Source organism: Gymnoscopelus braueri (genome assembly GCF_963280865.1).
Source record: "Gymnoscopelus braueri genome assembly, chromosome: 9".
Classification (NCBI taxonomy): Eukaryota; Metazoa; Chordata; class Actinopteri; order Myctophiformes; family Myctophidae; genus Gymnoscopelus; species Gymnoscopelus braueri.
The window spans coordinates 19,407,043-19,434,844 of NC_137610.1; the positions used below are offsets into that span (position 1 = coordinate 19,407,043).

Sequence of the window (27,802 nt, forward strand, 5' to 3'; positions counted from 1 at the left end):
AGAACAGCTCTATTAACATGAAATGGAAATTCTGATATTTAGCTATTTTTGAATAGCCAAAGTATAAAAATAATGATTATAGCTAAAGTCTAAAATGACACAGATGTGTTCCCGGATTGAATGGGTTAAGATGGGTTAATCCACATATGTGTCAGACTGTTGTTTTTCTTACAATGTACCCCCAGCTGAAGGCCAAGACTGAGATGTTGCTGTCTGCTGAGGCCGCCAAGGCTGCCCAGAGGGCTGACCTGGAGAACCACCTGGAGACGGCCCAGCATGCACTGCAGGACAAGCAACAGGTCAGAGCCTTATGTCTCAGGTAGATTTGGTTGCATGCCGTGTGGCACACTGAAAATAATGGTTCCACAGGCTCCTGTGAGCTTGTAGATCTGCTATTTTGAGTGTGCAACACCCACACGCAACTTAAGCCCAGTCCACATATGATTTGCGATGCAACAAAACCGTTGCAATACATTGCAGAGAGAAATCTATTGCCAGTGTATGTGTTGTAAGATGTTTGATCGTGATCATGAATCATTGTTGTGGACTGGGCTTAAGTATAACTCAGGCTTTACTGGTGTTGAACTGGGAATAAAACGCAACATAGCTCTCAGTCACCGGCATGTTGACTTTTGTTTTTGGCAAAGACACCAAAGCCAGGTTTGTGAGGAGCTGTGCTTTTGATGCGTAATTACACAATAGAATGCTTGTGCGTCATCGTAAAGAACATCACAGCTTTGATAATCTACGGCACTCGCCTATGGTTCCTTCCATGCAGCTACAGTCATAATATTTTTTATTATAGCACACAACCTAAAGTGTTCTTTTGCTTTTATACCACATTTGATTTCAATATCGTATTGATGAATCTCTTTTGTCAAAAGTGCCCCGTGAATAAGTGTACCTGACATCCCTCCCTCCCTCTCCCAGGAGCTGAGTAAAACTCAGAAGAAGTTTGAGGAGCAAGGCCGCAGGCTGCAGGAGAAATGGGAGCAGTGCAGCCAGCTGGACGCTGGCCTGAAGGAGTGCAAAGACAAGCTGCTGACTTCAGAACAGCGAATAGAGAAGTTAGAGGGACACGGCAAGGTCAGTGTCAAGTGTTTGGTGTAAGACTGCTTGATGAGGGAGTGGGGAGTGTGTGAAGCCTGTGTGTGAGTGTCAAAGCCTGTGTGTGCTTACTACGGTATGTGCACTATATTCGTCTCAAGTGTGACTGGTGTGGTAATCTGTGACAGAAAGTTGAGATGCAGTTGGTGGAGGTGCAGGCAGCACGGGAGCAGGCACAGCAGGAGGTGCAGAAGCTCCAGACAGAGAGGTCGCAGGCAAAGAAGAATGCCAAGGAACTGGAGCACCAGCTGCAAACAGAGAAAACAGGGTGAGACACACAGGAGCACAGATTGGGCCTCGTTCACAAAGCTCTTCTTAAATTTTAACTTAGGTTTGCTCCTAAAGGTAACTCCGCACCAAACAGACTCGTCCAGACTATTGCAGACTACTCCAGACTGCAACAGACTGGTATTCGGTTGGCAAAAGTTGGCATTTAAGTCTGTCAGCCGACTGGCCATTCATGTGCTAATTTGACTTTTAGCCTGCCAGCGTTGCCAGGTCTGCTTATTATAAGCGACTTTGGGCTTGTTTCCCTGCAAAGCCACTTAGGGATGTTCCCAGCGTTTTTTCTTCACTGACGTGCAGTGGTGTAAGTAACTAGTACATTTACTCAAGTACTGTACTTAAGTACAATTTTGAGGTACTTTTACTTTACTGGAGTATTTCCAATTGTCTATACTTGTACTCCACAACAATTATTTGAAATGTTTAGTTACTAGTTACTTTGCAGATATAAATCATTATGAAACATACATTAACCACTTTAGCAGAAAATAGCAGATCTACAAGCTCACAACGTGTTGCGATGCACGCGTTCTGAGCTTGTAGATCTGCTATTTTCAAACATTTTTGTACTTTTACTTTTGGTACTTTAAGTACATTTTTATACCAATACTTTAGTACTTTTACTCAAGTAAATGTTGAATTCTGGACTTTTACTTGTAACAGACTCAGAGTACATCTATTGCATTCAAGCCTGGAATTTCGTCATTTTAGGGGCAAGGCCACTTGGCCTTTGGTGTTGTAATTTTTTGGAGGGCACAAAGGCCCTGCCCGGTCTTCCTGCCAGGGCAGGAAGGCCATCCAAAAAAATAATAATGATTTTTAAGTCCAAAAAAGATTTTTAAGTCCACGGAAATAATGCATTTAACTTGAAGGTTAAGGATCATTGTATTTTAATATATTATAAGAATAGTATAACTATCTGTGAAATATAACCCATTTATTTCACAAAATAATGTGTTGGCAAATGACCAATATTTAGTTATATAGGTCTCAATATGTCACATTCAGCCCTGGACTTCACTGACTGAAGTAGGGGTCACATTAATCACATTAGATTCACAGAATGTATTTTACCCACAAGTTATTTTCATTCAAATGAAATGTGAATGAACTTGCACTAATAATGACTTTAGTTGATTTTTCACTCTTTAAAATATAGTATTTCTTAATTATTAATAATTACAGCTTGTAGATTGGCTATTTTCACGATTTTAAATTGTTTTTAAATAATAATAAAAAAGGAACATACAAGATTTCCACCCGACAGCCATAATATATTAGCCAATATATGGTTCTGTATCAGTATATGAGTCCGTTTTTGCGGATTTCATTCTAATTGGCTACTATGCCTGCATATGAATTTCATGAGCCTGGGTAGGTCACCCTGGCTTGGAGATATGCCCTGTAGCGCACACTCCGCCAGTGGTGTAAAGTAACTAAGTACATTTACTCAAGTACTGTACTTAAGTACACTTTTGAGGATTTTTTACTTTACTGGAGTATTTCTAATTTTCAGTACTTTTACTTCTACTCCATACATCTCTGAGGAAAATATTCTACTTTTACTCCACTACAATTATTTGAAAACTTTAGTTATTAGTTACTTTGCAGATATAAATTATTACATTATAAAACATACAGTAACCACTTTAGCTCTATTTTATACCTAGGCTATTTGAAAATAGCCGATCTACAAGCTCACAACGCGTCGCGAAGCGACGCGTTGTGAGCTTGTAGATCTGCTATTTTCAAACATTTGAGTACTTTTACTTTTGGTACTTTAAGTACATTTTGATACCAATACTTTTGTACTTTCACTCAAGTACATTTTTAATTCGGGACTTTTACTTGTAACGGAGTACTTCTACATTGCAGTATTGATACTTTTACTTAAGTAAAACATTTGAGTACTTTTTCCACCACTGCGCTCCACACAGCAGCAGCAGGTGAAAGCAATTCACTTAAACGAGGGTTGTGTTGCGCACCAAAACTGCGCAAAACTAGGTCAAATCAATCAATCTCTCTCTCTCTCTCTGGGAGCAACAACGAGAAACAGTGAATGTAGGTTTTCATAGACATGGTCGCTTGTTTCTCTCACATAATCTGGCAACACCGACAGCCCTTTGTTGTCACTGCCACTGCTCTGCCAGTCGGCTAAAAAGCTGAACATGTTCGGTCGGCTCTGGGTCGGCCGAAAAGGTCCCGACGGACCCCTAACCGACTGGCCGACGGACCCCTAACCGACTGGCCGACGCTTCCCGAAGCCAAATCGGCCCAAAGTCGGGCCGATTTGGATTGGTCTGGAGCCAGCTTTAGTAAAGGGCAACGTCGGATTTGTTAAAGGGTGTGTACAGCCTTGATTTGTGTGCATCTCATTTGCTTTAGATGACAAATTAGACCTCATCAAAATGCCCGTTTGTGTTTGGAACGGGCAAGTATTGCTCAAATGTGGAAACAAGAAGAAAGTTACAAAGTTTAACATCAAATGATAAAATAATAGGCTAGTAAAACATTTTGTGTGAGGTTTGACACTATTGTATTTGATTTTGCATGAAGAATAGGGTATTCTAATAACAGCCACATATGTTTTGTGCCACGTACGTCTCATGAGTTTGTGTTTCATGAATTGTGTTTGATAAATAACTAGAAACCAGTAAAGTGCTTTGTCTTTAACTTGCCTTTTCCTTTGATATTGAATACTTTGATTCAATACTTTATCAGTCAGAAATGTAAACGGCACAGAGGTACAGAATACAATAAAAGTCCTGTTTTTTGTGATAAGGGCTGTGACGCTACAAGAGGAGCTGAAGAAGAAGGCGGCTGCCTTGGACGATAGCCGCCAGCAGCTGGAGCGCTCTGAGCAGGAGATGGGGGCTCTCAGAGCCCACCTGGACAAGGTGACACAGGAGGGGAAGGCGCAACAAGCAGAGTTGGACAGAAAAGCCCAAAGCTTGGCGTCAGACCTCCAGAAGGCCCAAGAGGAGAGAGACACTCGAGGGAAGGAGCTCGCTGCTGCTAAAGACAGCCTGGCCAAGACCAGCAAGGCCCTGAAAGAGTCTCAAAGCCAACTAGACAAGGAGAGGAAGAGCAGTAAGTCCGCTATGGAAGAGAAGGTGAGTTCAGCAAACTGTAATGTGTTTCAAACTCAACTCTGTAGGAGGAGGCTACTCATCTAGCGGATGAATCTTAATCCAGTGACATGTGTCATGTTGATATACTGTATCTTGAGTAAAGTGGACCCGCCTTTGTCACATCCATAGCTATGTATCTATGTATATTATATATTATTAATATTATTATTATTGACATTGTATGTTGTATATTTCTTTCTTATTATTCTCCTCTAGGAGAAGTTGCATGAGAAGGCCAGACAGGAGCTTCTGAAGAGCACAGAGGCCAGCGCTAAGGAGCTCAAAGAGGTCAAAGAGCAGACAGAGAGGCTAAGAGAGGTAAGTACAGTAACCTTACAGTGTAGAGGAAGCACTAATCACATGGTCAGTGGGCGGGTGGGTGGGGTCTCAGCAATATGGCTAAAATGTGAATATGGACAACTGCTGTGATGAAATTAACTAAGTCGAATAAACAACAATGTGTCCCCAGGCAGAGAAAGGGTTGAACACCAAGCTGGCTGCACTAACACAGCAGCACTCAAAGACTCAGGAGGCACTGAAAGAGAAGGAGAAAGGTGTTCAGCAGCTGCAGGCACAGCAAAAGACAGTCCAGGGGTCCTTCGACCAGGAGAAGAAGAAACTGGAGAGCCAAGTGACGGAACTACAGGGCGCTAATGCCAAGAAGGCAAGTAGTGTTCCCCTCAGTTCCATAATACTGTTCACAATTAATCCACATGTTATAATACCAGTTGCATATTTACATGTATCTGCAGTCCATATTGGTTTATTGGTAGTGATATTGTGTATATATAAACTGCCCCCCATCGGTAGGTTGAGGAGGTGGGCAGGTTGAGCGAGAAGGTATCAGGCCTGGGCCAGGAGTTGGCTGCTGAGAAGGTTTGCACAGCAGATCTCCAGAAGAGCTTAGAGCAGAGCCGGGAGAGCCTCACCAAACTGCAGTCTGACTGCTATGGAAAGGAGTCTGAGGTCTCGGCACTGCGCCAGGACCTCAAGGTATGTTTTAGGAAGAGGGGGGCTGGTACTGCTGTAATTCATATGGATACTGGTGTCTACAAGTTGAAACTTTGAACTAGCTACTGTGGTAAAAAATGAGCCATTTGTCTCACTGGCTCATTTACAGTGAAGTAAAATTATGGCTATGGACCTTGTAAAAATAAATAGAGAATAAATGTAAAATTTGTTGCACTGCTAGCCACACCCCATTGTCATGTAATAGTACATATTTAACCGTTGGCACATGAGGAAAAACTGGTAGTATTACATGACTTTTGGGGTGTGGCCAAGTGAGGCCAACAGTGCAACCTAGTTGAAAGCTTCATCCTGTAGAGGTCAGTGCAACGCTAGTTTTCTGCACTTAAGGGCTGTTAGTCTGTAATGGCATTTCTCCTGTGTGTGAACCTCATATGAGCTGTGTCTCCCTGTCAATTAAGACGTCGGAGGAGAAACTAAACCAGGCCCAAGAGGAGCTGGCTGCCAACCGCACACATCAGAGGGTCCTGGAGGAGCAGATCCAAGAACTGAAGACGAGCCGGGCCTCTTCGGAGCAAGAGCTGGCCAAGCGGGACGGGAGACTTCAACAACAAGACCAAGCCCTAACAGAACTCCAGAAACAACAGGTGTATATACACACACACACACACACACACACACACACACACACACACACACACACACACACACACACACACACACACACACACGCACACAACTGATGTATGACATTATGCAACTGACTTCTTGTCTTCTTCTATCTCTCAGACTCTGGCTAAGGATGGGTTGGAGAAGGAGAAGGCCAGAGTAGATGAACTGACCAAGGCCAACAGCAGCTTGGAGAAGAACACTACCAGACTGACTGCTGAACTCAAAGCTTTAGCGGAGAAAAGTGAAAAGGTCAGACAGTTACTTTTAATTATACCATGGCCATGGAGAATACTCCATTCAGAATGGCCGGAGGGTGTGCTCTATTTTCAGATAACCGCACAGTTTTGATGTAGCGGTCTCATCACCGTTCTAAATTAATAAGCATGATAAAAATTGTATTAGGCTGACTGTCATTTAATGTTAACATTAGCTACGTCATTACTGTGGCTTTTCCAACTATTGCCCTAGAATATGAATAGTCATGACTTATTTTAACCTTTGGCAAGTGGCCATGGTATGTAATGGATAATGTACAGTGAGTTTGGCTTACAAGCTTCCACTTCCATAGCAATGTAAACAGAGGCAGAACAGCAACCTGCTGTCAGGAAATAATAGCCTTTAGAATAAAGGTCTTTACACACCGGGGGAGTGATGAATGAACAAAAATCGCCTGTGAGTATTTCGCATCAAAACTATTCATTTTGGTTGATGCCTCACCTCATTCATGCAGGTTGGTGCCTTTATTCACGGTAAAAAAATTACCTTTGTCGTGAATACAAATTACAGTTTATCACTGTGAATGAATGGATATTTAATTTTTGTGTCAGGACTATTGCTTGACCCATCCCACATGGGATCATCAGACACATCAGGTAACTAAATGCTAAACATTCCGGTGTATTACCCAGCCAGCAACTCATAACATGTCATTATATGTGTAATGGCAAGATGCCACATCTTATCTGCGTACAGAGTGATCTCTGACTTTTGGACAAATATTCTTTGAAAATAATCTTCTTCCAGACTTCATTCCTGTACTAAATCAAAGATTTCAGATTCCATGTTTATATAAAACTAAGCGTTGTCTTTCAGGAGTTGGGTGAGCTGCGGGAGGCCAAGCAGTTGTTGATTCAGCAGAAACTGGAGGGGCAGGGCCAGGTGGAGGCAGCGCAGGCAGCCCTGGGGAAGGAGCAGAAGGAGCATCTGTCCACCCGGGACGGCGTGGCCAAGAGGGAGGAACAGCTTCTCGCCCAGACTAAGGAGGTCCAGGCCCTGCTGGTATGACCATCCAGCAAATCTGCTGAAAACCACTTTAATTTCCTAAATGTGCTATATTTGGATTATTTAAAAAAAAATAGAGCAAATAGTCGTTCTACAGGCTCACAGTTGTCTCATTGCGATGCGTGGTGAGCTTGTAGATCTTCTTTGCTCGCTATCTTTAAAATAATATTAATAATTTAGATTTTATCTAACATTTTCAGACCTTTTTTTTTTTTTTAAGATATTTGTTTGTCTTTTTCTGCCTTTATTTGATTGAATACAGTAGACTGATAGGAAATGGGGAGAGAGAGATGGGGAGTGACACGCAGCAAAGTTCGTCGGGAACGGGATTCGAGCATTAGCAGCCTAGTGCCCGGACATTTTCAATTTTTGAATATGAGTCACAACATTAAATGCTCCCAACCTCCCTCCCTCCCTCCTCAAGGCGGCAGAGAAGCGAGCCAGGGAAGAGCAGGTGAAGCGCGGCGAGGAGGCAGAGGCTAAGCTGGGCGTGCAGGTGACCGCACTGAATGAGAACGTGGCCACACTGAAAAGAGAGTGGCAGGGCAGCCAGAAGCGGGTGGGCGAGCTGGAGAAACAGACGGACGAGCTGAGGGGAGAGATTGCCGTGCTGGAGGCCACGGTTCAGAACAACCAGGATGAGAGACGGGCCCTCCTGGAGAGGTTTGTAACATTTGTGGCACCATGAGATGAGCTAACCCCCTTGAACTTGAACTGCACTGTGAAAGGTTTTGGAAATAATTCATTTCTTGACGGTTAAAAAAACTTCCTGGACCACTTTCAACTTGGAATCCCTATTTTGGGCATGTCATTATAGGTGTAAATGAAATTATTTTTTAAATTTGTTTCTACTAATGACTAATTGAACCAGTGTAACCAATTTAGCCTAAAATGTAAACATTTGTAATGACTGAATCTTAAAATAGTTAATGTTAATTTAAAGTGTGATGAGGTGTGGTTTGTTTACCGTTGTTCTGCGGTCATGTTGTAGGTGTGTGAAAGGCGAGGGCGAGCTTGAGAAGCTGCAAGCCAAAGTGGTGGAGATGAGACGGAAGCTGGATGACACGACTGCAGCCATGCAAGAACTTGGCAGAGAGAACCAGTCACTGCAGGTTAGACCGAGGACTTGCACACTAAAGCAATGTATCTCTTGCAATAGTGGTGTACAGCAAAGTTGTTTAGAGCACAGACACTTCTGGGAATATACTGTGTTATTTGCATTACAGCTAAGCTAATTATTTGAGCCACGACGTGATTGCAAAACTATTGTAATGAGGCCATCTGTGTGTATGTACTGAATGTCACTCAAGAAAATACATAAACATAACACACATGCTTGATTGATGAAGGCAGAACAGTTCACACAGCACCTTACTCACACCAACTCTTATTATTTAAACACATCCCACACACACACATGCAATTGACACTTTATATTACCAATGAACACACAAACATATACATATATATAGTATATGTACATAGTACATACTCTACACACACACACACACACACACACACATACATAATAGACATACATATAGCACCTAAAACTGCTCTGATTACTGTACATATTTAGCTATTTCTAAGCAGCAGCCAAAACCAAAGACCTTCACTTTTCTGTACTGAGATGTAACAAATACAAATATTACATTTAGTCATTTCATACATTTAATCTCTAATATGACATATGGTGAAAGTTGACGGTCAAGCTCTGCGGTGAGCCATGTAGCTCAAGTATACACACCTCTAGGTAGTCTTTGAATATCAATTGTCATTAACCACATGAACCCTATTCTGGGCATTTCATAATAGGTGAACATTCGGCAAAAACAGCCAGCGTACAAGGTCACAACGCCTCGCAACATGATGCGTTGTGGATCGGCTATTTTTGCTACTGTATTTGATGATTGTTCAGAGTACATACGTAGGTTGTAAGTGATTGTTGTATGCATTGATTTATAACTCTGGCCCTTTCTCCTCCATATAGATCAAGCAGTCCCAATCTCTGACCAGGAAGTGGACAGAGGATCACGACGTGCAGAACTGCATGGCATGTGGAAAGGGGTTTTCTCTCGCCGTCAGGAAGGTGAGAGATGACATTCGTGCTTGATTGTTTATGTACACCGGTATAGGCCACTTGTAGTGCTGTGAGACTGTCTTGTCCTGCGAGTATTGATAGACCATACCTCTGTCTTGTGTCTCTGTGAACATCCAGCACCACTGCAGACATTGTGGAAACATCTTCTGTAATGAGTGCTCGTGCAGGAATGCCCTCACCCCCTCTTCGAAGAAGCCAGTACGAGTGTGCGAGACGTGCTTCGAGGAGCTCCAAGGGTGATCTCTGTTTTTCCCATGTGTACCCGCCCCCTCCCTCCCTCCCTCCCCTCAGGCAGAGCAAGGCATGTTTTGTCATATTTAATGTGCTCTATAATGAACAGACTGAGTGGACAAATGCCCATCTCCCTGCGACAGCAGCGACTCGGCTCCGGCTCTGGTGTGAAGTGTCCAGGGGTTGAGAGCCATTCGTCTGTGGATCAATGACGCTCATTCAACTGCAATGATGATGAAGCAACAGAGCCACAGGGTGGAACAAGAGATAGTGAGAATGGGGAGGGCTAGCCCGTATCTGTATTGTGCCTTTGCTGCTCCTGTGGACTGCCAGAGAGTGGAGCTGGGGAGAGCTGCACAGCACCATCCATCTCTTCACATGCACATATATTTGCACCTTCATCTCCATGTGGCATTGGTAGTGTTAGCAAGGTGGTTGGCGTAAGTGTTAGGTGTAAGAGGCATCCAGAGTTCTAAAGCAGAAAATCATACTGAAAGTGTTGTTTGTATTTTAAATGAGGATGTAATAATCAAGCTAAAATCAATTGTTTTGTTAAATATAAAATATGTTCGAGAAATGGACTTACACACCTAATTTGTTATTTTTTATCTACAAATCTGGAAATTTTACACGATTAAATTAAGTGAAGCCAAGACCATAAGCATTAACCGCTTATTGCCTTTCAATAATGGATATTTTGGGAGTATGTGGTCATTTGCCCTATAATTATTGATTTGTTGTTAAAGTTGAGGACGCTTTTGTATGCTTATGCAGCCTATATAAGTTCAGAAATGTGTGAATACCAAAATGCAGGCAAATTGTCTTTTTGAGCATTCCATTTAATCTCTCCAGGGTATAACTGGGATATATAGAACTATTACAGCATATGATCTGACTCACTGTCAAACAAAAGTCAGCTAGTAAAACGTGTTAAAATATGTCATAGATTACACAATAATCAACTATTGAAGAGTGGTTATTGCTGTGTGGCTTCATGTTCCCATCACATACAATACTTTTAAGTCGACATTTTCCATGTTTTTCTACTCAAATCTGGTCTTCTACCTTTGTGGGGCAGGATGGTTTTGTTATTGTTAAAAGCTAAGTATTCAGCCTGTTTCATGACCAAAGAATGTCTGCAGGAGTCTGTAAACGGTGGAATTTAGGCAAGATGACAGCCATGTTTTATTTTTTTTGTTTTTCACCATAATTTCTTTTCAGAAATTAAGAGTTCTCTACAAATGCTTTGGAGTTTTAAACCACAATGTCCTACATTTTCTATCAAACACAAACACGTAGTATGAACATCTCACATGTTTATGTACAACTGATTTTGTGTTGTAACTTCTTTCAGTGCTACTCATTTCTATAAAGCAGGATTAATTTTTAATTTGCTTTTTTTATTTCTGCAAATGGTGGTGCTTCCCCCCAGTTAATGCGGTTATGAATGGTGCTTGTGTGTTAAGCATTATTTTGCCCGTCTCCATTCAACCGCTTTGACTACTGCTAGAGCCCTGTGTGCTCTGCTTTCAAGCAATAAGTGTGTGTGTGTGTGTGTGTGTGTGTGTGTGTGTGTGTGTGTGTGTGTGTGTGTGTGTGTGTGTGTGTGTGGGGGTAGGGCTCTGTGTGTGTGTGTGTGTGTGGTAGGGCTCTGGTGGTGAGTGTACAGCTCCACTGTATGGCTGCTCAAAAGCTTCTCAGTATCTCTCTTGTGCACATTCTTCGGAGATGTCAATGTTGATTTAAATTGCAGTGGTTGCTGTAGGTTCTGTGTACAGCCTGTGTGACTAATCTGTAACTGACAACACTGTAAAAAAAAAAATGTATTCCTTTTTTGTTATTTAAGTTCGCTGTCAAGTTGTCTGATACCGGTAAGACCTTTATGTGCAATTGTCAACTACAGTGGCTGGAGTAGGCTATGTAACTGAGCAAGTGACAGTGCAGGCTCTCCTCGCATTCCGCAAATGAATGGCTTGTGTAGGACATAGGCTGCTGATCTGAGCTGTGTCTATGCCCTGCACTTTACTGCACTGTAGGCTCTAGAAAAGAATGTTCCATTTCAACAGCCAACTTTCATAAGGACACTTGTCTTTGCGTTGCATTTATTTTGTTTGTCTACCTCAGATTGGCACAGAAAAGGACCTGTTTTTAAACCTTGAAGATCACCAGTAATATTTACTCTAATGCTGGTTACTGAGACCTAGATAGAAGATCTGCACTTTGTGTTCTGGGTTCAACCATGCAGCCCTCCAGTCCCTGCCACACGCATACAGAAAAGAAAACCCAACTTTTTGCAAGCGTCAGCATTTCTAATGTTTTGGTTATCATCTTAATTGTACTTAATTGCTTATTAAGACTAAGGTTATCGTAATTATCTTTGTAAAATGTTTCTATTTGTAATGGACGGGAAAAAAACACTTGTGGATAAACCCACAGGTCGACAGCAAAACGTGTAAATCCAACAATGTCTTATTCATTTTTAGAAAATGGCACTATAGACCTACACTGAATTGTGGCTTGATTCACGTTGATGTCAGTGGTCATGCATGATGAATCAGTTGACTTGTAGTTCACACACTCTTTTCCATGTTTTGTGTCTTGGTATCATATTTGGTGATGTGGGTGTGCCTTAAGCAAAGGTCTTGTTTGGTCCTACTCTGCGTGAGCAGTGTGACATGCACCCTGCACAATAAAATCCTCACTGATAGTTTTAACTCGTGAGTGTACAAATGGAACCAAACACTAACCAGGTTAAGGGCCATTCACACGGCGCACTATATAATAACGATAACTATATCGTTCACCATTGTATTTATTATAGGTTGTCGTGTGGTCTCTGCCATCCACTTGATTTTTAAAATGATATTTTTTTTATAGTTATAGTAAGTGCTCAGTTTGACCGGCCCTTTACAATTAACATTTTACTGTGTGTATTATCACAGTCTCCATGATTGACTACTTGTACTGAGAGAGGGATTCATTATAAAAAAGGAAAAAATATTTTATTTATGTGAAGATGTACCAAGCTTTTCTTTTTCTCAGATTTTCCATCTTGACAAAGTAAATAAAACTTCAGTGTTTATATTTCCCCTAAATTGTTTTTTCCTTTTTTTATCGAATGGTTTCATGAAAACTCAAGTCATGACAAATTAAAATGCATTATCTGCAGTACAAACCACATGGCACTCAACAACAAATACAAATAGTTACTACACGATCAGAGATTTATTGTCCCATCCCAGCAATGCCCTTCCCAGTCTAGGCATTTATTTTCCAAAATGATCCTATATGGGCACAGTAATTGACAAGACTTCAGGGATCCTTTAAGCCTGATACACATGCTTCATGCAGCCTGTGCAGTATACAGGGTAAATAAAGGGTATTTGTATTGATCCCTGTGAGGTAATAATTACTTCTCTGCATTTGACCCATCCTAACTATAAGGAGCAATGTGTAGCCACCATCCTAACTATAAGGAGCAGCGTGTAGCCAAAGGGGTGCTCAGGGAGTTCCGTGTCTTGCTTAGTGACACTTTCAACACAAAGCCTGGAGGAGCTGGGGATCCAATCTGGGACCTTCCGGTTCCCAGGCTGCCGCTCTACCTCCTCAGCCTCTGCCGCCCCTAAGTGGCATTTGCGATGCAATCGCGGCCTGTGCCACGGTGCATGAAAGTGTAGTCACGCACCTTCAATATTTTGTAACTACATGGACGGGGTGCACTGACCGCTGGCCACCAACAGTAGACTACAAAAATAACAGCAAAGACAACTTGAGAAGAAGGGTTCGTTGCTATGGTGATCAGGAGGTCCACTCCTGAATCGCTCTGATTGCAATAACTATTAAAAGGTGTGAGGTTCACGGAGACCACGAGCGCCTTCCACACCGCCAAGAAGCACAAACCAGGCTTTAGAGTGCATGTTGACAGTAGATCCTTTAGGTAGTGTACTGTAGTAGTGCAGGCCAGGGTCAGAGGAGTCATATCTGTGAGGACTCCAGCCACAGGGAGGAGCTCTTGAGTCGTGGCTGCTGGCAGTCCAGCTTCAGCAGTGCTGTCACAGCGCCCTCTATCTTTGACATCCACACTTTCTGTATAAAAGACAAAACGGCACAAGGGGGTGTGAACATGTGGCATACTATCCAGCAGTGTGCAATCTAATGGTTTTTGCATGTCAACAGCTTGAGTGATGAAACACATTACTAAAGGAATACTGGATGGTTTATACCGTGTTTAATTGTAATGCCTAACAATTTGACTATAATGTCTGGCTGGGGCAAAGATGTTATAAATTGAAATAGCCTTAAAACAACCCAGAGTGAGTGGCAAAGATTTGATATTATTGGCGGGTACATTCCAGGGAGGGAATGGTTTCCAAAAATAACAAAAGGCAAGTTGGCATGAAAGGTATAGTTATGAAGTGTAATTTTGCTTCATTATCTAAAACATCTTAGTCATTTGCACGCTGCCCAGGTGTAAATGACATTTGAAGAACTATCTCAGGATTATTATCTCACCTACTGGAGATTTTTTTAACACCCAAGCTACCAATGAACTTCCACATGACTAATCCACTCCAAGCTAACAGACAGGTGCACGTCATTATTTGAACCTCATGTGGTTGCTGTTCAGATGGGAGAGGTTTTTAAATGATCCACATATTACGTAAGGTATAATCATTTCTGATTCCCACGAGAAGACTGCTAGGCATGCGATCATGCCAACGGAAGTTCATCAGTGCTCTGCCAACGTAGGCCTGCAGCTGCATTCATGTGAAATGCTGGTATGTCTTATGAAACGTACTGTATCATGGAGCTTGACAAACGCACACATTCCTGGTTTAAGAGGGACAGCGTACCTTGACAGACTCGGACGGAGCTTGCAGGATGAATGCACCTATGCACTGCTGGTAGCGGTTCTGATGCATGATTATGAAAGAGTGAGGCAGGCCCGATGCTGAAAAGGAAGGGTTCAATAACATTAGTTCTAAACATCATCCCTGTAATAGGGTCAAACCGATATCGGATGGGCCGATACATCAACCATTATTTAGCTTTTTGTATCGATATCGGCAATTACGCAGCTGATATGTCCCATTTTAACCACTTTCAACCTGCCGTCCAAATTTGGTGAAGTTGTTGCTTTCAGTCCACTTCATTGACACATTTTTATTTCATTAATAATTGAATTATTTGTATCATTATTTTTCTACGTGTGTACAGAACGCAAACTGTAGGATTGGTGATTGACAAGGACAGAAGTGATTCTTTCCTTTTCCAACTGTTATGTTATACTGATTTTGTTTTTCAATGTAACCAGGCACCGGCGGCAGTTCTCAGCAATTAATTTACAAGCGCTTTTCAGCTGTGCCTCTGCCTTTGATGTGCCGCTGCTGTGTGCGCTCTGTCCCAGGGATTGACAGGCTGAATTGCACTGTGTCAGAAGTCATAACAGAAGCCGCACACTTTATCGTGTTGGATAAATGCATCCAACATTATGTAGGCCTAGGGCATTCACGAATAGTGATTTTTAGCATTCGAATTATTCGACCTATAAGTATTCGAATATATATTTGTTTTGCCAATGGCATTGACGACTCGACTCAAGGAATGCGAGTTGAGGTCACACCAGAGCTCACAGCTGCGTGTCTGCTGTAGAAAAGCCACTTATAGAATAATCGACTTTGATGTACAGTGGTCGAATAGTGGCTTGATAGTCGAATAGTCGAATATTCGATTATTCTGTTAATGCCCTATGTAGGCCTATCATTATCCAATGTTGCTGGTTGCCATGGAATCTATAATATTAACATCAAAACCAAAACCGTACATTAAGGGAGAAAAGATCGCTTTAGGCTATTCTATGAAATCCAGGTAAGTCATTTTCGGTTTATAAAAGGAAACCATGGTTTATTAAGAAACGTCCGCTGTAGGAAATCGTTCAAACGGCAGTGGAACACAGAATGACTGTTTATTTAACTTTACTGGGAGGCTGCTGCTCTTGTAGTAAGCCGTCTGTCTGTAATGACACTGATGTCGCAGTCTACTGCTCATTGTTGGACAGCAAGTCTGTGTGGTTCCCGCCAAAAAATATGATTGTGAAATCATTTTAACAATTTTGTCAGGTCCAAAATTATATTGTTTTGTTTTCATCTATAAGCAATATCCATGTTGCTTCTGTTTTAATTGGGAAAGGTACTTTTCCCCCGTAAAAGGACACAGGTGCCGCATTAGAATGGTGCAAACTGCATGACTGTTGCCTTGATAGTAAATAAGAAAGGTGGCGGTCGGTCACGTGAAGCCGGGAGAGAAATTATGTAATCCAAACAATAAAAGATGGAGATCATGGCAGCTACCTGACGCATTGAGCTGATCCACATTCTTGAGCTGCAGCCGGTCCACTGATATGGGCTGGTCCAGAACTGTGAAGGTGCTGCCGTCCTTCAGCAGCTGATCCAGCTCCAGGTTTTGTGGCGGTCTCATAGGACTCTGTTCTGGTCCAACAGACTTCTGCAGAAGATGTGGACAGAGCACGTTCAATAGTGAGAAAACATAGAGGGACTTGATCAATGACAGCCTGCTGAGGGAACACTAAGCAGTAGCATCCTTAGTGTAAACTCTTAAGAGTTACAAGCCCGTAAGCCAGGGTCCTTCTGGTTCCATTTGTACACTCTCTGAGTTGTAGGACCGTAAGTGTCTATTCGGTTCCATTTGTATACTGAGTTGAAATAACACATTAAAGGGGTAGTTCACCCCCAAAATAACTTATTTTCTATGTATTCCTCACCACCTGGAGCCTTGAATTCATAGATATTTTTTGTTTTTGTCACATTCCTAAGCCAATAATTTGATTATAATAAATTTGTCCCCATTGATTCCGGTAGGAGACACAAATGCATTTGTGTCTCCTACCGGAATCAATGGGGCTAAATTTATTATAATCAAATAATAAAGGAAGGAATGCGACAAAAACAAAAAAATATCCATGAATTCAAGGCTCCATGGGGTGAGTAATCCATAGAAAAAACGTTATTTTGGGGGTGAACTACCCCTTTAAGATTTAACTGTGTATCCTCTGTTTCTTCTACACATTTTGAAAGTTCACGATCCCAAAAAAGTGAAAAAGACTTGATGTACCTTTTTGTTTCTCTTTATCTTTGTGATAAGGAGGAATTCATCGAACAGGAACACATATACGTCTATCAGCTTTGCGTTTTCTGGTAATAAATGGAAAAACATGGATCTTCAGCATGCTCCGATCAACAAGCATGTTCATATAATATACTACAGTGCCATGTCTGCACAGCATTTTATTTGGATTTCCATTAAATCAGTTTCACCTGTGAGCACCAGTTTCCCATCATGCAATAGGCTTCGATGAGAGATTAGGTTTTCCAGAGTGACAGCTTTCAGGAGGTGTTTCAAATTCTGGAGAAAAAAAGAAAAAAAAAGTGAATGGAAAATCCCCCAGACAACGTAAATGAATAAATAAATCATTTATAACACCTATAAATTGATATAAATTATTTGACCCCTGATACTGGGCCTAATTTACAAATAATATGCAATAACTTGTAGCATAGTAAAAAGCTGAATACCAGGAAATAACGTTCTCTTTTCGTGCCATGAACACGATTACTTGATTTCACATTCTGATATGCTGTTATCAGTTGATATGACTTTCTTCCTCAATCTCACACACACACACACGCACACACACACACAGTCAGTAAAAGTCCTGCTCTCTCACACACAGTAAAATCCTGAATGTTAACCACTTAAGCCCTATATACTTTGTTGTACAGCCGGCCAATATACGAGCTCACCACAGGATGTGAGTGACACATTGTGAGGTTGTAGATCTGTAGATTTATTTTTTTATGTTTGTGTCTATAATGACATGCCCAAAATAGGGACGGCAGGTTTAAAGTAGATAAATGTTTTACAGTGTACAAACACAGACCTCGGGAACGAAGGCGCGCTTGTCTCTCTCCCACACAGGCAGCCACACCAAGGCATCTCTCAGTTGTTTCACCTTCTGGTAGTTATCCAACCATTTGACCTTCCCTTCTAAATCGCCTGGACACACAGAGTGAGATAGTGGAAAAACAGTGTTATGTTATGTTCAGTTAAATTAAACATCACGATTTTGCTGTGTAGGTTTATCTTATTTTATAGACAAACGAACAGTTAAAATAGAAAAGCTAAAGTCTGAAAAAAGCGTGTCTCAAGATGTCATTTAAAATACACTGGAACACTTTCTATAAAGCCTATGTCTTTAATGTATTATAAGAGGGCTGGACAATATATATTATTATCATATTGACACCGTTATATGAAACTAGATATAGTCTGTGATTTTTTATATTGTAATATCATGATACGGCATAAGTTGTGTCTTTTACATAAGTGTTGGGTTAATCACGTAAGCCCTATTTTATGCTTTAAAAAATCTTCAACAATTTCTAAACTAGCTGATCTACGGAGACGGCAAGGAGGCACACATTTAAGAATTGGGATCTGGCTATAGTCTCCTCAGTGGTGGGCAGGAACTTTACCCCTGTGGCACCAAGCGCCCTCTCACTATTTATAATAAATAAAATGCTTTGAAATGTGTTCAGATTATTGTTATAAAGCATAAATATTTGTGATATTTGTGAGTCATCATAACTATACTTTTACAGTGTTATAAGCAGATTATAATGCATTACAGACATGGGCTTCATATTATGTGTTACCAAAGAAGACAATACCGATTTGTCAGCTTAAACCAGTGCAGGGTGTTCCTAAGGTTGTATATTTGGTATTTAGCCGAAAGACCTACTACTTAGTTTAGATGGACTAAACCAGTTACTGCTGTCATATAATCTGCTCACATTGATACGAACAATATTTTCTAATACATTTGGCATGATACTGTTATAGCATGGTTAGCAGAGCTCTAGTCTAGCATTACATCTCACCAAGTTTTTTTTATAGCGTGTGTGTGTGTGTGTGTGTGTGTGTGTGTGTGTGTGTGTGCAGCATGGGCGTGATGGTACCGTGGCGTGAGAGATTAAACCACACACCTTTTCCAGTAAATATCCCCCACGCCCACAGGACATTGGCCTGTTCATTGAGGCCAGAGTTACAATAATATTCCCCTGTCACACCAACTCCCTGTGCAGTGTTCTTATTGCGTGTTCAGTGTCACACCCATGTAATGGTTATCAAAGAAAGGTGAAGCCAGACTGGTTGGTTTATTTGAATTAAATATGAGACAATCACGTTGAGGTGTCTCCAGCGGCTATTTCCCGTCAATCTAGTTACAGAGTAAACCACCAGTCCGTGTCTACAGGCACAGACATGTTGTGAAGAATAAATGGCCATTTGGCTTCAGGCCAAAGCATGCCCAATCTGTTTGGATAGCAAGCTCTAAAAGACATGAATTGGTATCTCCTTGCTCATGTTTACTTAGTGAATCCTTTATCAATCCTTTATATAATGGCCTCCCATCCCAAGATAAGCCCCAATGTTTTGTTAAACCAAAACCTGACAAACATATCACTAACCACCATGTAACCCACAGGTTCTGATAAAAGCAAATGCTATCAATGTTCCTTTCATCGCTTGAAATGTAAAGGAGTTACGCTTGTGAATGTGTGTGTGTGTGTGTGTGTCGCCAAAGTCATAGAACGAGCTGAGCAGCAATGTTATTATTCCTGTATCAAAACGAGCTGAGCAACAATGTACTTATTATTTCTGTATCATTGAGCATACTCTGATGAGGCATTAATGACACACTGAGTCAGCATGCTGTTCTTCACTATTCTCATGCCAAGACAGTATCAAGGAAAGATAAAACATTAACAGCATAATGTGACTGTGCACTTTGTGGCTTAAATGGGAAGAGCTAGTTGCAATATGAAAATATGGATGGAGACGCGGAAATTACAATGCGCATTCACATCCAGGTTAAAATTTAAAAAATGCAGTTAAGACAAAATATACATTTGGGTTTATTAAGGTCTTTTCATCTTGCAAGTCCAGGCTTTGGACTCAAAGTTCTACCAAAGTCTAACATTGCGTTACGAGGATTCCTGATATTCAGTGATGCCGAGGCGAATAAGAATTAGGGCTGTCACGATTATCCCATTTTACTTGTCGATAGGTTGTCATACAAATGATTGCGATTAATGATTTAATTGTGTGGCTTTTAGGCCTTGTAAACGAGAGTTGCACAGGGCAGTTATGACAAAAAAAACTTTAATACACAAATAAATGACTGACAATGACCGATACCAATAATCTAAATAAATAATGTGCTATGGCCAAAATACGCCATATTTTATATTTTATACTCAAAATGTGTTACATAATAGTGGAAATTCACATTGTGAGCTTGTAGATCTGCCGTTTCCTCTATTTTTGATTTTCTTTTCTCAAAATGTTATGAACCTTTCTCAACAACGATTATGACGATTATGGAAAATAATTGCGATTATCCCAAATAATTGTGATTAGGCGATTATGAATAATTGTGACAGGCCTAAGAAGAATATGATGCTCACATATGGACGTGTCCACCTGCTCCGCTATGACCTGCAGACCGCTGGTCTCTTCCTCCGTCCTGCACCTCTTCCCAATGTTCCTCAGCAGGAGCGGGTAGCGAGTCAGCCTTTGCAACGGCGCCACCAACAGGTCACGCAGCTGCAGCCTCCGACACTGCTCGTTCCTTTCACACCACTGAGAGAGCGAGGGGGGGTTAATAGAGAGACAGAGGGATAAACCCACAGAGAGAGAGAGTGGGGAGAGGTTAAAGGAGAGCAGGGTCAGGGAGAGAGAAAGAGGGAGAAGAGGGAAAAAAAAAAAGGTCAGGGCGGTGGGGGTGAAAGGGGAGCGCTTGTTAAGACGCGATGGAGAGAAGGGGGGGAGGGGAAATGGAAGTAGAGGAAGGGGAATGTGGAACAGAAAAATGATCTCCAGGAACAAAGAAAAAAAAACAACAACAACAATGGAGTGAGGAACTGGGTTGAGAGGGAAAGTTACACAATGCAGAGAGACAACTTGTCACATTCCAACCCTGGTGAGCCTTTAGTGACCGTGAACAGGTCATGGTTGTTTACGGAGCAGCGTCACTGTGTGTTCTCTCTTCATTCTTGGCCCCCGCGCTGCCTGCCTGGTTGTCAAGGTGCACCGCGGGCCTTGCCGTGCCCCGATTTACTGACGCAAAATAACCTGTGCAGGGAGTCGTCGCCATGTACCTTCACATAAGAGCCAAAGTCCTCTCTGGCTTTGAGGCTGTCCAGATAAACCAGAGCCGTGGAGTAGTTGAGGCAATACTTCTGCAGACAGTAGCATACGCTCTCCTGGAAAGCCTGCAGGAAGAGAGGAACATTAATAATAATAATAATTAATGCACGCCAGGTAACAACAAAATAAGGCAACAAAAGCTAACAGAGGACCATATTGGCTTTCTGGATATAAACGTGCGGTTTCTGGTTTAAAATAAAATGCAGTTTTTCAATTGTTATATTAGTGCTATCATCACTAGAGCTATCAACCACATGAACCCTAGCGTCCCTATTCTGGGGGCAAACATTTGGCAAAAGTAGCACATCGGATCGGTTATTTTCGGTGAAGAGATTTGGTGTAGAGGGAAAAAGCAGGGGGCCCAGAATTGACCCCTGAGGGACTTCGGTTAATGAATAAAATATACATATTATATCTAATTTCCTTCGACCCCGCTTGCATGTGGTACATGATTTGCCAGTTTACTGAAATGGTGTATTTTATTGTGTTAATTAATCGCCAAAAATTCCCACAGCACAAAACACTTTCAGACTATCATTGTAGCTAGGACAAAGTGCTAGCTACCATCGTAGCTAGGACAGAGTGCTAGCTACTATTGAAGCTAGGACAGATACATACAGTAGATACTGTACTAGATACAAGCTCACAATGTTGAAAAAAGGAGTAGGCCTAATCCCACACACTGTGTTCACTTACAGAACAATTTATTAAAGTACCTTTTGGTCAACTGACATCAGGTATTTCAAGGATCCTCAATTACCCTATTTGATAAGATTTTTATTTCTGAGGCCCCAATCTAATCTAAGAACATACTTATTGTTAGACATGATTTGGTCCGATATGGTCATTTGAACCAGTATTCCTTTACTGAATATATACTGATCTAGGGCTGGAGAAAATAACCACCGCCATACTGCGGTTGTGTTATGCATACCGCGGTGTCGAGTTCATAACCTTCTATTTTAGTTTTAAAAACAACTTTTTGGTGGGGGGCTGTTGGACGTTGTATGAGTGCATACAAAATAGCCATTCTTAGTTGCATTTACTTCTACATGTAATAATGAAGATTATGTATCTGGGGACCCCCTGGAACCCCCTCAAGGACCCCTGTGGAATTCATCATGGCGTGTGTGTGTGTGTGTGTGTGTGTGTGTGTGTGTGTGTGTGTGTGTGTCTATTACTATACTTGTGAGGGCCAAATGTCCCCACAAGTACAGTAGAATTTGAGAAATAGTGAGGACGATTTTGCTGGTCCACACAAGAGAAATGGTCGTTTTATGGTTAAATTTGGAGAGTTAGGTTTACAAATAGGAAAAGATTCAGGTTGGAGTCAGGATTAGGCATTTAGAGGCTAGGTTTAGGGGTTGGGGTTAGAATAATGCCTGATGCCAGTTGCATGCCTGTGTTGTGCATCGGAAATAGCCGATCAGCTATTTTCTGCTTTAGGGTTGGGGTTAAAAATGGCAAAAAGAATGCATTAAAATGGCATTCATAAAATCTTCATCCTAAAATACTGATGCCCCCACAAGTATAGTAGTGTGTGTGTGTGTGTGTGTGTGTGTGTGTGTGTGTGTGTGTGTGTGTGTGTGTGTGTGTGGCTATAACATGCCTTGCTCAGCTGCTCCTCCAGCAAGGTGGGTCCGCCACCCTCCAAAGTGCCTTTGATGACATGTAGGAGGTTGTTCAGGAAGCCAAAGCTCACCTGTAACAGAACACAAGTATGACATCAACACCGGCTCTTTAACACACATACCCTGCCGTCAGGTTAGTGGCAGTCTAATGATTACTGTACTGTAAATGACAGAGAGGAACAGAGTCCACATTACACGGAGACATGAAAAAAGATAGCTGTTCAGTTTGACATGAACCCAAGACATAGTTGTTATATGATAGTGGCATTCATTACAATATTGTAATGACGGTAGAGTGTTACTACTCTACTATACTGTTATTTCTGCTGTTAATTGGGCCATAAGATATGACCACTGCAGTTAGAAATCTGTATTTAAGATTATTTATTATTGTTGCTGCACAGGGTTTCCAAAAGTAAGACGGATATTAATATTTGTGTCTTAATTTGCCTTTTTGTAACTACACCTCTAAAGGTCCTTACACACCGGCGAATATGCGAATATACTCAAAATTCGGACTCGTTCCGAATAATTAAAAGACGCTTTTTCGCTTCGCGAAACTGATGTGGACGCTTGCATTGACTTTATAAGGTTTTAAAAAATCGTATTTATTCGCATGAAGAATTCGCCCCGGTGTGTAAGGACCTTTAGGCTGTGTGTCCACCGATTTGGTCCAAAGTGTTTTTCCCCCAGCTGAAAACCCAAGGTGCTCTTCCAAAAACGTAGAAAATATTCCTACTCTCTGCGACCAGATAAAAACACCAGGCATGAATATGCAGTGCAGAATAGACACTAAGCTTCTCATCATGCTGCTGGCGTTTCCAGCGTAAATATGTGGCATATGTGGAAAATATAGGATACGCTCAGGAAAAAAAAAACACCGCCGTACGACAAATTTGACATTTTCGGTTTTGTTTTGTTGCGAATCTTGGTCTTTACTAGGCTCTACAGACCCAAGCCATGTAGCCTTTTATTTTGTCATCTCTCAGTGGACAGTGTCTGCATTTGAGTCAGGTCTCACCAGACAGAGCTCGTTGAGATTAGCAAACAGCCTCCAGGAGTCCACATCCGTAAGACAGTTTCTCGTCTGCAGGTTAGTCAGTGTAGCCAGAAACACCTGAAAGCCCCAAAGGAATAATGCATTGTACTTCCATTTAATATCACTTTCTATTGTCAAGGGGTGGAAACAAAACAAAAAGAGACTTTTATCTGTACTTTTGATCTAATAATCAACACAAGGCAGCAGGTGTGTGTGTGTGTGTGTGTGTGTGTGTGTGTGTGTGTGTGTGTGTTAGGCAGCTTTAGTTAGAGTCAGTCACCTCCTTGAGAACCATCAACTGATCCAGGAAGTAAACGCACTCGCTGGTTAACAGTTCCCACACAGCCTCCTGTCTCTTGTAGTCCTGGGGTTCAGAGTCCGTTTCATACTGGGAGGACTGGTCTCGCAGGAAGTCAGCCAGTGTCCAGTCCTAGCGACAGACAAACAGATCAATGGATGGGCGGGAACACAAACAAACCAAGTAAAAGACAAATAGAGCAGAAAGAAATAAGAGCACTTGTCCCCCAGGGCACTATACTAAGTATGATCCTTTTTTCACCTCAACAACAAATATCTTTGGCGAAAACAAATCTAGAATCTCACAACGCATTGCAAATGCGAAGTGTTGTGGCCTGTAGATCTGCCATTTTTGCTGAATGTTCGCCCCCAGAATAGGGACGCTAGCCTAGTGTTTAAGTGGTTAAATAGTCAATGTTAAAGGGATATTTCACTTTCAAACATTGTTTGGGGTAATTTTAACATCTACTCAGGCTTTTGTGAGCACCCCAGACTGTTTTTAAGTTGCTTTATTCAGTATTTAGACATTTGATATCCATTTTTATCAGACACGCCCCCTTCCTAAACAAACCCATTGTAACTTCTAACTCAATTTTAACCATGATAGATTAATCGAAAACACAGGTCCTTGGTTCTGGTGACTGATACTCATAGCCGCGGGAAGACCTTTTAGGTTAGGGGTGCGGTATGCGCGTGCGCGCTTCGCAAACATTTTTCGCGGTTCTGGGCGGATTCGGTTCGTTTTTTCCCCAGTTTTTGGTTTCATTATTTCGGTTTTAGGGTTAGGATTAGGGTTAGGTTAGAGTTATGTTATTTAATTATTATTTTTGCCTGATTTTACCGATTTATTATTAAAAAAATGGGGGGTGCGGTACCTGGGGGGAGGGGGGGCGGCCGCACCCCCAGCACCCCTAATTCCCGCGGTATTGCTGATACTGGCCTTCTAATGCGTGAGGAGGCAGTGATCTTTTCAAATTATTATTATTAATCATTTATTTATACTTTTTTTTAAATCATTTCCCCCCGAAAATTTCAAAAAATAAATGAAAAAACTAATAAAAAAAACACGGCCCCCCTCACACATTAGAAGGACAATATCAGTCACCAGAACCAAGGATGGGTGTTTTCGATGAATCTATCATAGTTAAAATGTATATAAAATATCTAAAATCTAAAATACTGAATCAAGCAACTTAAAAACTGGGGGTGATACACAAAAGCCTCAGTAGACGTAAAATTACCCAAAACATGTTTAAAAGTGAAATATCCCTCTAACAGAGGTGTTATTCATTGAATTATGTTTGAGACTGAAAACGTGGATATAGTTCAAACATGGATAATGATTGATGGTCAATTGCAGTAGATTTCAGGTAACTACTGCATCTACCATGATTTACAAAGACGACAGCATGGCCAATCATATTTTCAGTTGGCAATACTTATTAATTTACCTTATACTTCTGAAAGTGTGTCTCTCTCCAGTCTCTGATCGGTGCTGTTGAAAGATATTTTTCAACATCTGATGCCGTGCTAGTGGGTGTTTTCCCTTTAGTCTGTGCAAAAAAATAGATTAGATGTATTTTGTTTAAAGTTAGGTACATGTGAGAAAGAAAATACATTTAAGAGCTAAAACGCAATGCCCGCTTGGGCAGGAGATGAGCTTCAGGCCGTACCTCAAGCAATTGTGTTCCTACCCAGAACACAGGGTCTACATTTCTCAGTAGAAGAGCAGGGAGACAACCTCCAGCCACCGCAGTTGTGTTAGTTATACTGTACTAGTCCATACCCTTGGGGGGATCATGCGCACATGATCTGGCAACCCGGGAGGCAGTTCGTCCCATAGCTTGCGGGGTCATCCCACAGCTGGGCAACCGTAACCATGGCGACATTCTTTTACACAAAAACGCTTACACAAAAACGCTAATAAACAGCTGAGATTTGGTGAAATCGAAAAACGGGCTTCGCTGTTCCGTGCACATGGTAATGGTCAATGGCTGTGTGCAAATTCAGATCAACTGCTCCAGCCACTGAGGAGAACCGGGCAGAACCAATTTTGACCTCACCACCACTACAGAGCTTTGTAGAATTATAGTAGGATAGTAGGATTAACAAGCAATAAACACAGCAAGTTATCAACTTGCTCAGCGTTGCCAGTGCAACGTGAGTATCTTCAGGTTTTGGCACAGAGCATTGGCCAGGTTATTGCACAAAATAGGCACTCCCCCCCCCCCCCTCTCCCACAAACTATAACAAACTATGAACTATGTCTACTGTCGCTCCAGAAAACATTACCCAAAAAAAAGGATAGGAGGAAAATGTTGGCCTGATCTTGACTTGTTGCAGAGGACAACATAAGTTGGTTTATCCCATTAATACCGGTAAAGCCTATACGTTGTTATACCTTTAAAACCGGTTTTAGATGTTGTTATATAGCAACAGGATTTTTATTAATTCTTTTGAATAAAAAATAGATTTTCTGGAAAACTTAGGTTAGGATTTAGAGGGCGTTTTTAAAATCGGCCTCAGGTCTAAATAAGTTATAATAGCTCCTGCCATTTTCTTTTTATTAAACTGTCTGCACATACTGTAGATAGTAAAGGATTCCCTGTGATTTATGACATGAAACTAGTAAGGTTGCCGAAGACATTTCTGGGTAAAAGTATCACATTGACAACCGTCATAACACCAGCCATACTGCACGAACATAGCCCAAAGTGTCTAGACAATGCCAGAACTCCCCTCATAGACCAGCGTCCTAAACCTTATCACACTGAATGACCCAAGACGCTTACGACTAATAATGTTACCACATTTATGCAACTATGTGGAAATTCTGTCTGGACAACACTAAGCCAGCCGATATATGTATGGTCATCACGTTTATGTATGCCGTGAGTGTAAGTGTGAGTGTCTGACGTGTGTGTGTGTGTGTGTGTGTGTGTGTGTGTGTGTGTGTGTGTGTGTGTGTGTGTGTGTGTGTGTGTGTGTGTGTGTGTGTGTGTGTGTGTGTGTGTGTGTGTGTGTGTGTGTGTGTGTGTCTGTCTGTCCAACATTCTGTGTCTGGTGTGGTTGCATGGAGTATCACTACAGTTTCAAAGCTGCAAGGCAAAGTGAAGGGGACAACCATTAATCTGCTTTGAGAAATGAGGTCAGTGAACAAGGTACTCTCGGGTGGCGCAATGGTAAAGTCCCTGCCCACCACCACGGAGGTTGTGGGGTCGAATCCACCGCGGTGCAACCGGCTTTGTCGGGCGTCTATGCAAACACAATTGGCCCATGTTCGGGGGAGGGAGAGGCGGGGAGGGTGATATTAGTCATTGCATGTACTCCTACGGGCTGGGGCGGCACCTGTCAGCAGGGAGTGTTGGGCGGGAGGAGTAGGACGTAGGCTCTACGTTCTCCCGGTGGGGGCTCCTTATTGGCAAGTGAGTCAGTAAGATACAACAGCAGTGACAACACAGAAATGTGTGTGGGGACGAATTAATTGGCATAACGACAAAAGAAAAAAGGTACTCTCTTAATCAGACCAGTATTTCAAAACATGCCCCAATGATGACACTCTAAAGTACACCAATGTTACAAACAATCAAATAAAACACATACCGTGCTACGCCTCGAAAAAGGCCACTTTGACTTCTTGGTATCTGTTAAAATTATAACACAAGGCATGGGGTGAGAAGAAAACAACAAAACTGCCAAAGCACGGCTGAGAAAATCTGCAGTAGAACAGATGGGATTAGAAAGCAAAACAAACAAAATAGTGTGTTGGGGT

General features: G+C 41.7%; 2 protein-coding genes across 3 annotated transcripts in view; one reads left to right on the forward strand and one right to left on the reverse strand.

The window, feature by feature from the left end:
- Positions 1-12,866, forward strand: part of eea1 (early endosome antigen 1) — a 26,612-nt gene extending 13,746 nt beyond the window's left edge. For both annotated transcript variants that reach the window (XM_080438631.1, XM_080438632.1), the window contains 14 exons: positions 186-299; positions 931-1,086; positions 1,236-1,375; positions 4,175-4,505; positions 4,740-4,841; positions 4,993-5,187; positions 5,334-5,516; positions 5,954-6,139; positions 6,282-6,413; positions 7,257-7,442; positions 7,870-8,108; positions 8,437-8,557; positions 9,436-9,534; positions 9,664-12,866. In XM_080438631.1, the coding sequence (XP_080294757.1) occupies positions 186-299; positions 931-1,086; positions 1,236-1,375; positions 4,175-4,505; positions 4,740-4,841; positions 4,993-5,187; positions 5,334-5,516; positions 5,954-6,139; positions 6,282-6,413; positions 7,257-7,442; positions 7,870-8,108; positions 8,437-8,557; positions 9,436-9,534; positions 9,664-9,786 (2,307 nt within the window). In that variant the 3' untranslated portion in view covers positions 9,787-12,866. The remainder of the gene's footprint in view (positions 1-185; positions 300-930; positions 1,087-1,235; positions 1,376-4,174; positions 4,506-4,739; positions 4,842-4,992; positions 5,188-5,333; positions 5,517-5,953; positions 6,140-6,281; positions 6,414-7,256; positions 7,443-7,869; positions 8,109-8,436; positions 8,558-9,435; positions 9,535-9,663) is intronic.
- plekhg7 (pleckstrin homology domain containing, family G (with RhoGef domain) member 7) overlaps positions 11,239-27,802 on the reverse strand; it is a 24,647-nt gene continuing 8,083 nt past the window's right edge. Inside the window, exons 5-17 of the mRNA XM_080438633.1 lie at positions 27,634-27,674; positions 25,482-25,583; positions 24,014-24,163; positions 23,716-23,811; positions 22,673-22,765; positions 21,015-21,128; positions 20,322-20,496; positions 17,735-17,850; positions 17,112-17,199; positions 16,909-16,988; positions 16,128-16,281; positions 14,631-14,728; positions 11,239-13,863 (exon numbers count right to left, since the gene is read on the reverse strand). Coding sequence (XP_080294759.1) covers positions 13,753-13,863; positions 14,631-14,728; positions 16,128-16,281; positions 16,909-16,988; positions 17,112-17,199; positions 17,735-17,850; positions 20,322-20,496; positions 21,015-21,128; positions 22,673-22,765; positions 23,716-23,811; positions 24,014-24,163; positions 25,482-25,583; positions 27,634-27,674 — 1,418 coding nt within the window. The 3' untranslated portion in view covers positions 11,239-13,752. The remainder of the gene's footprint in view (positions 13,864-14,630; positions 14,729-16,127; positions 16,282-16,908; positions 16,989-17,111; positions 17,200-17,734; positions 17,851-20,321; positions 20,497-21,014; positions 21,129-22,672; positions 22,766-23,715; positions 23,812-24,013; positions 24,164-25,481; positions 25,584-27,633; positions 27,675-27,802) is intronic.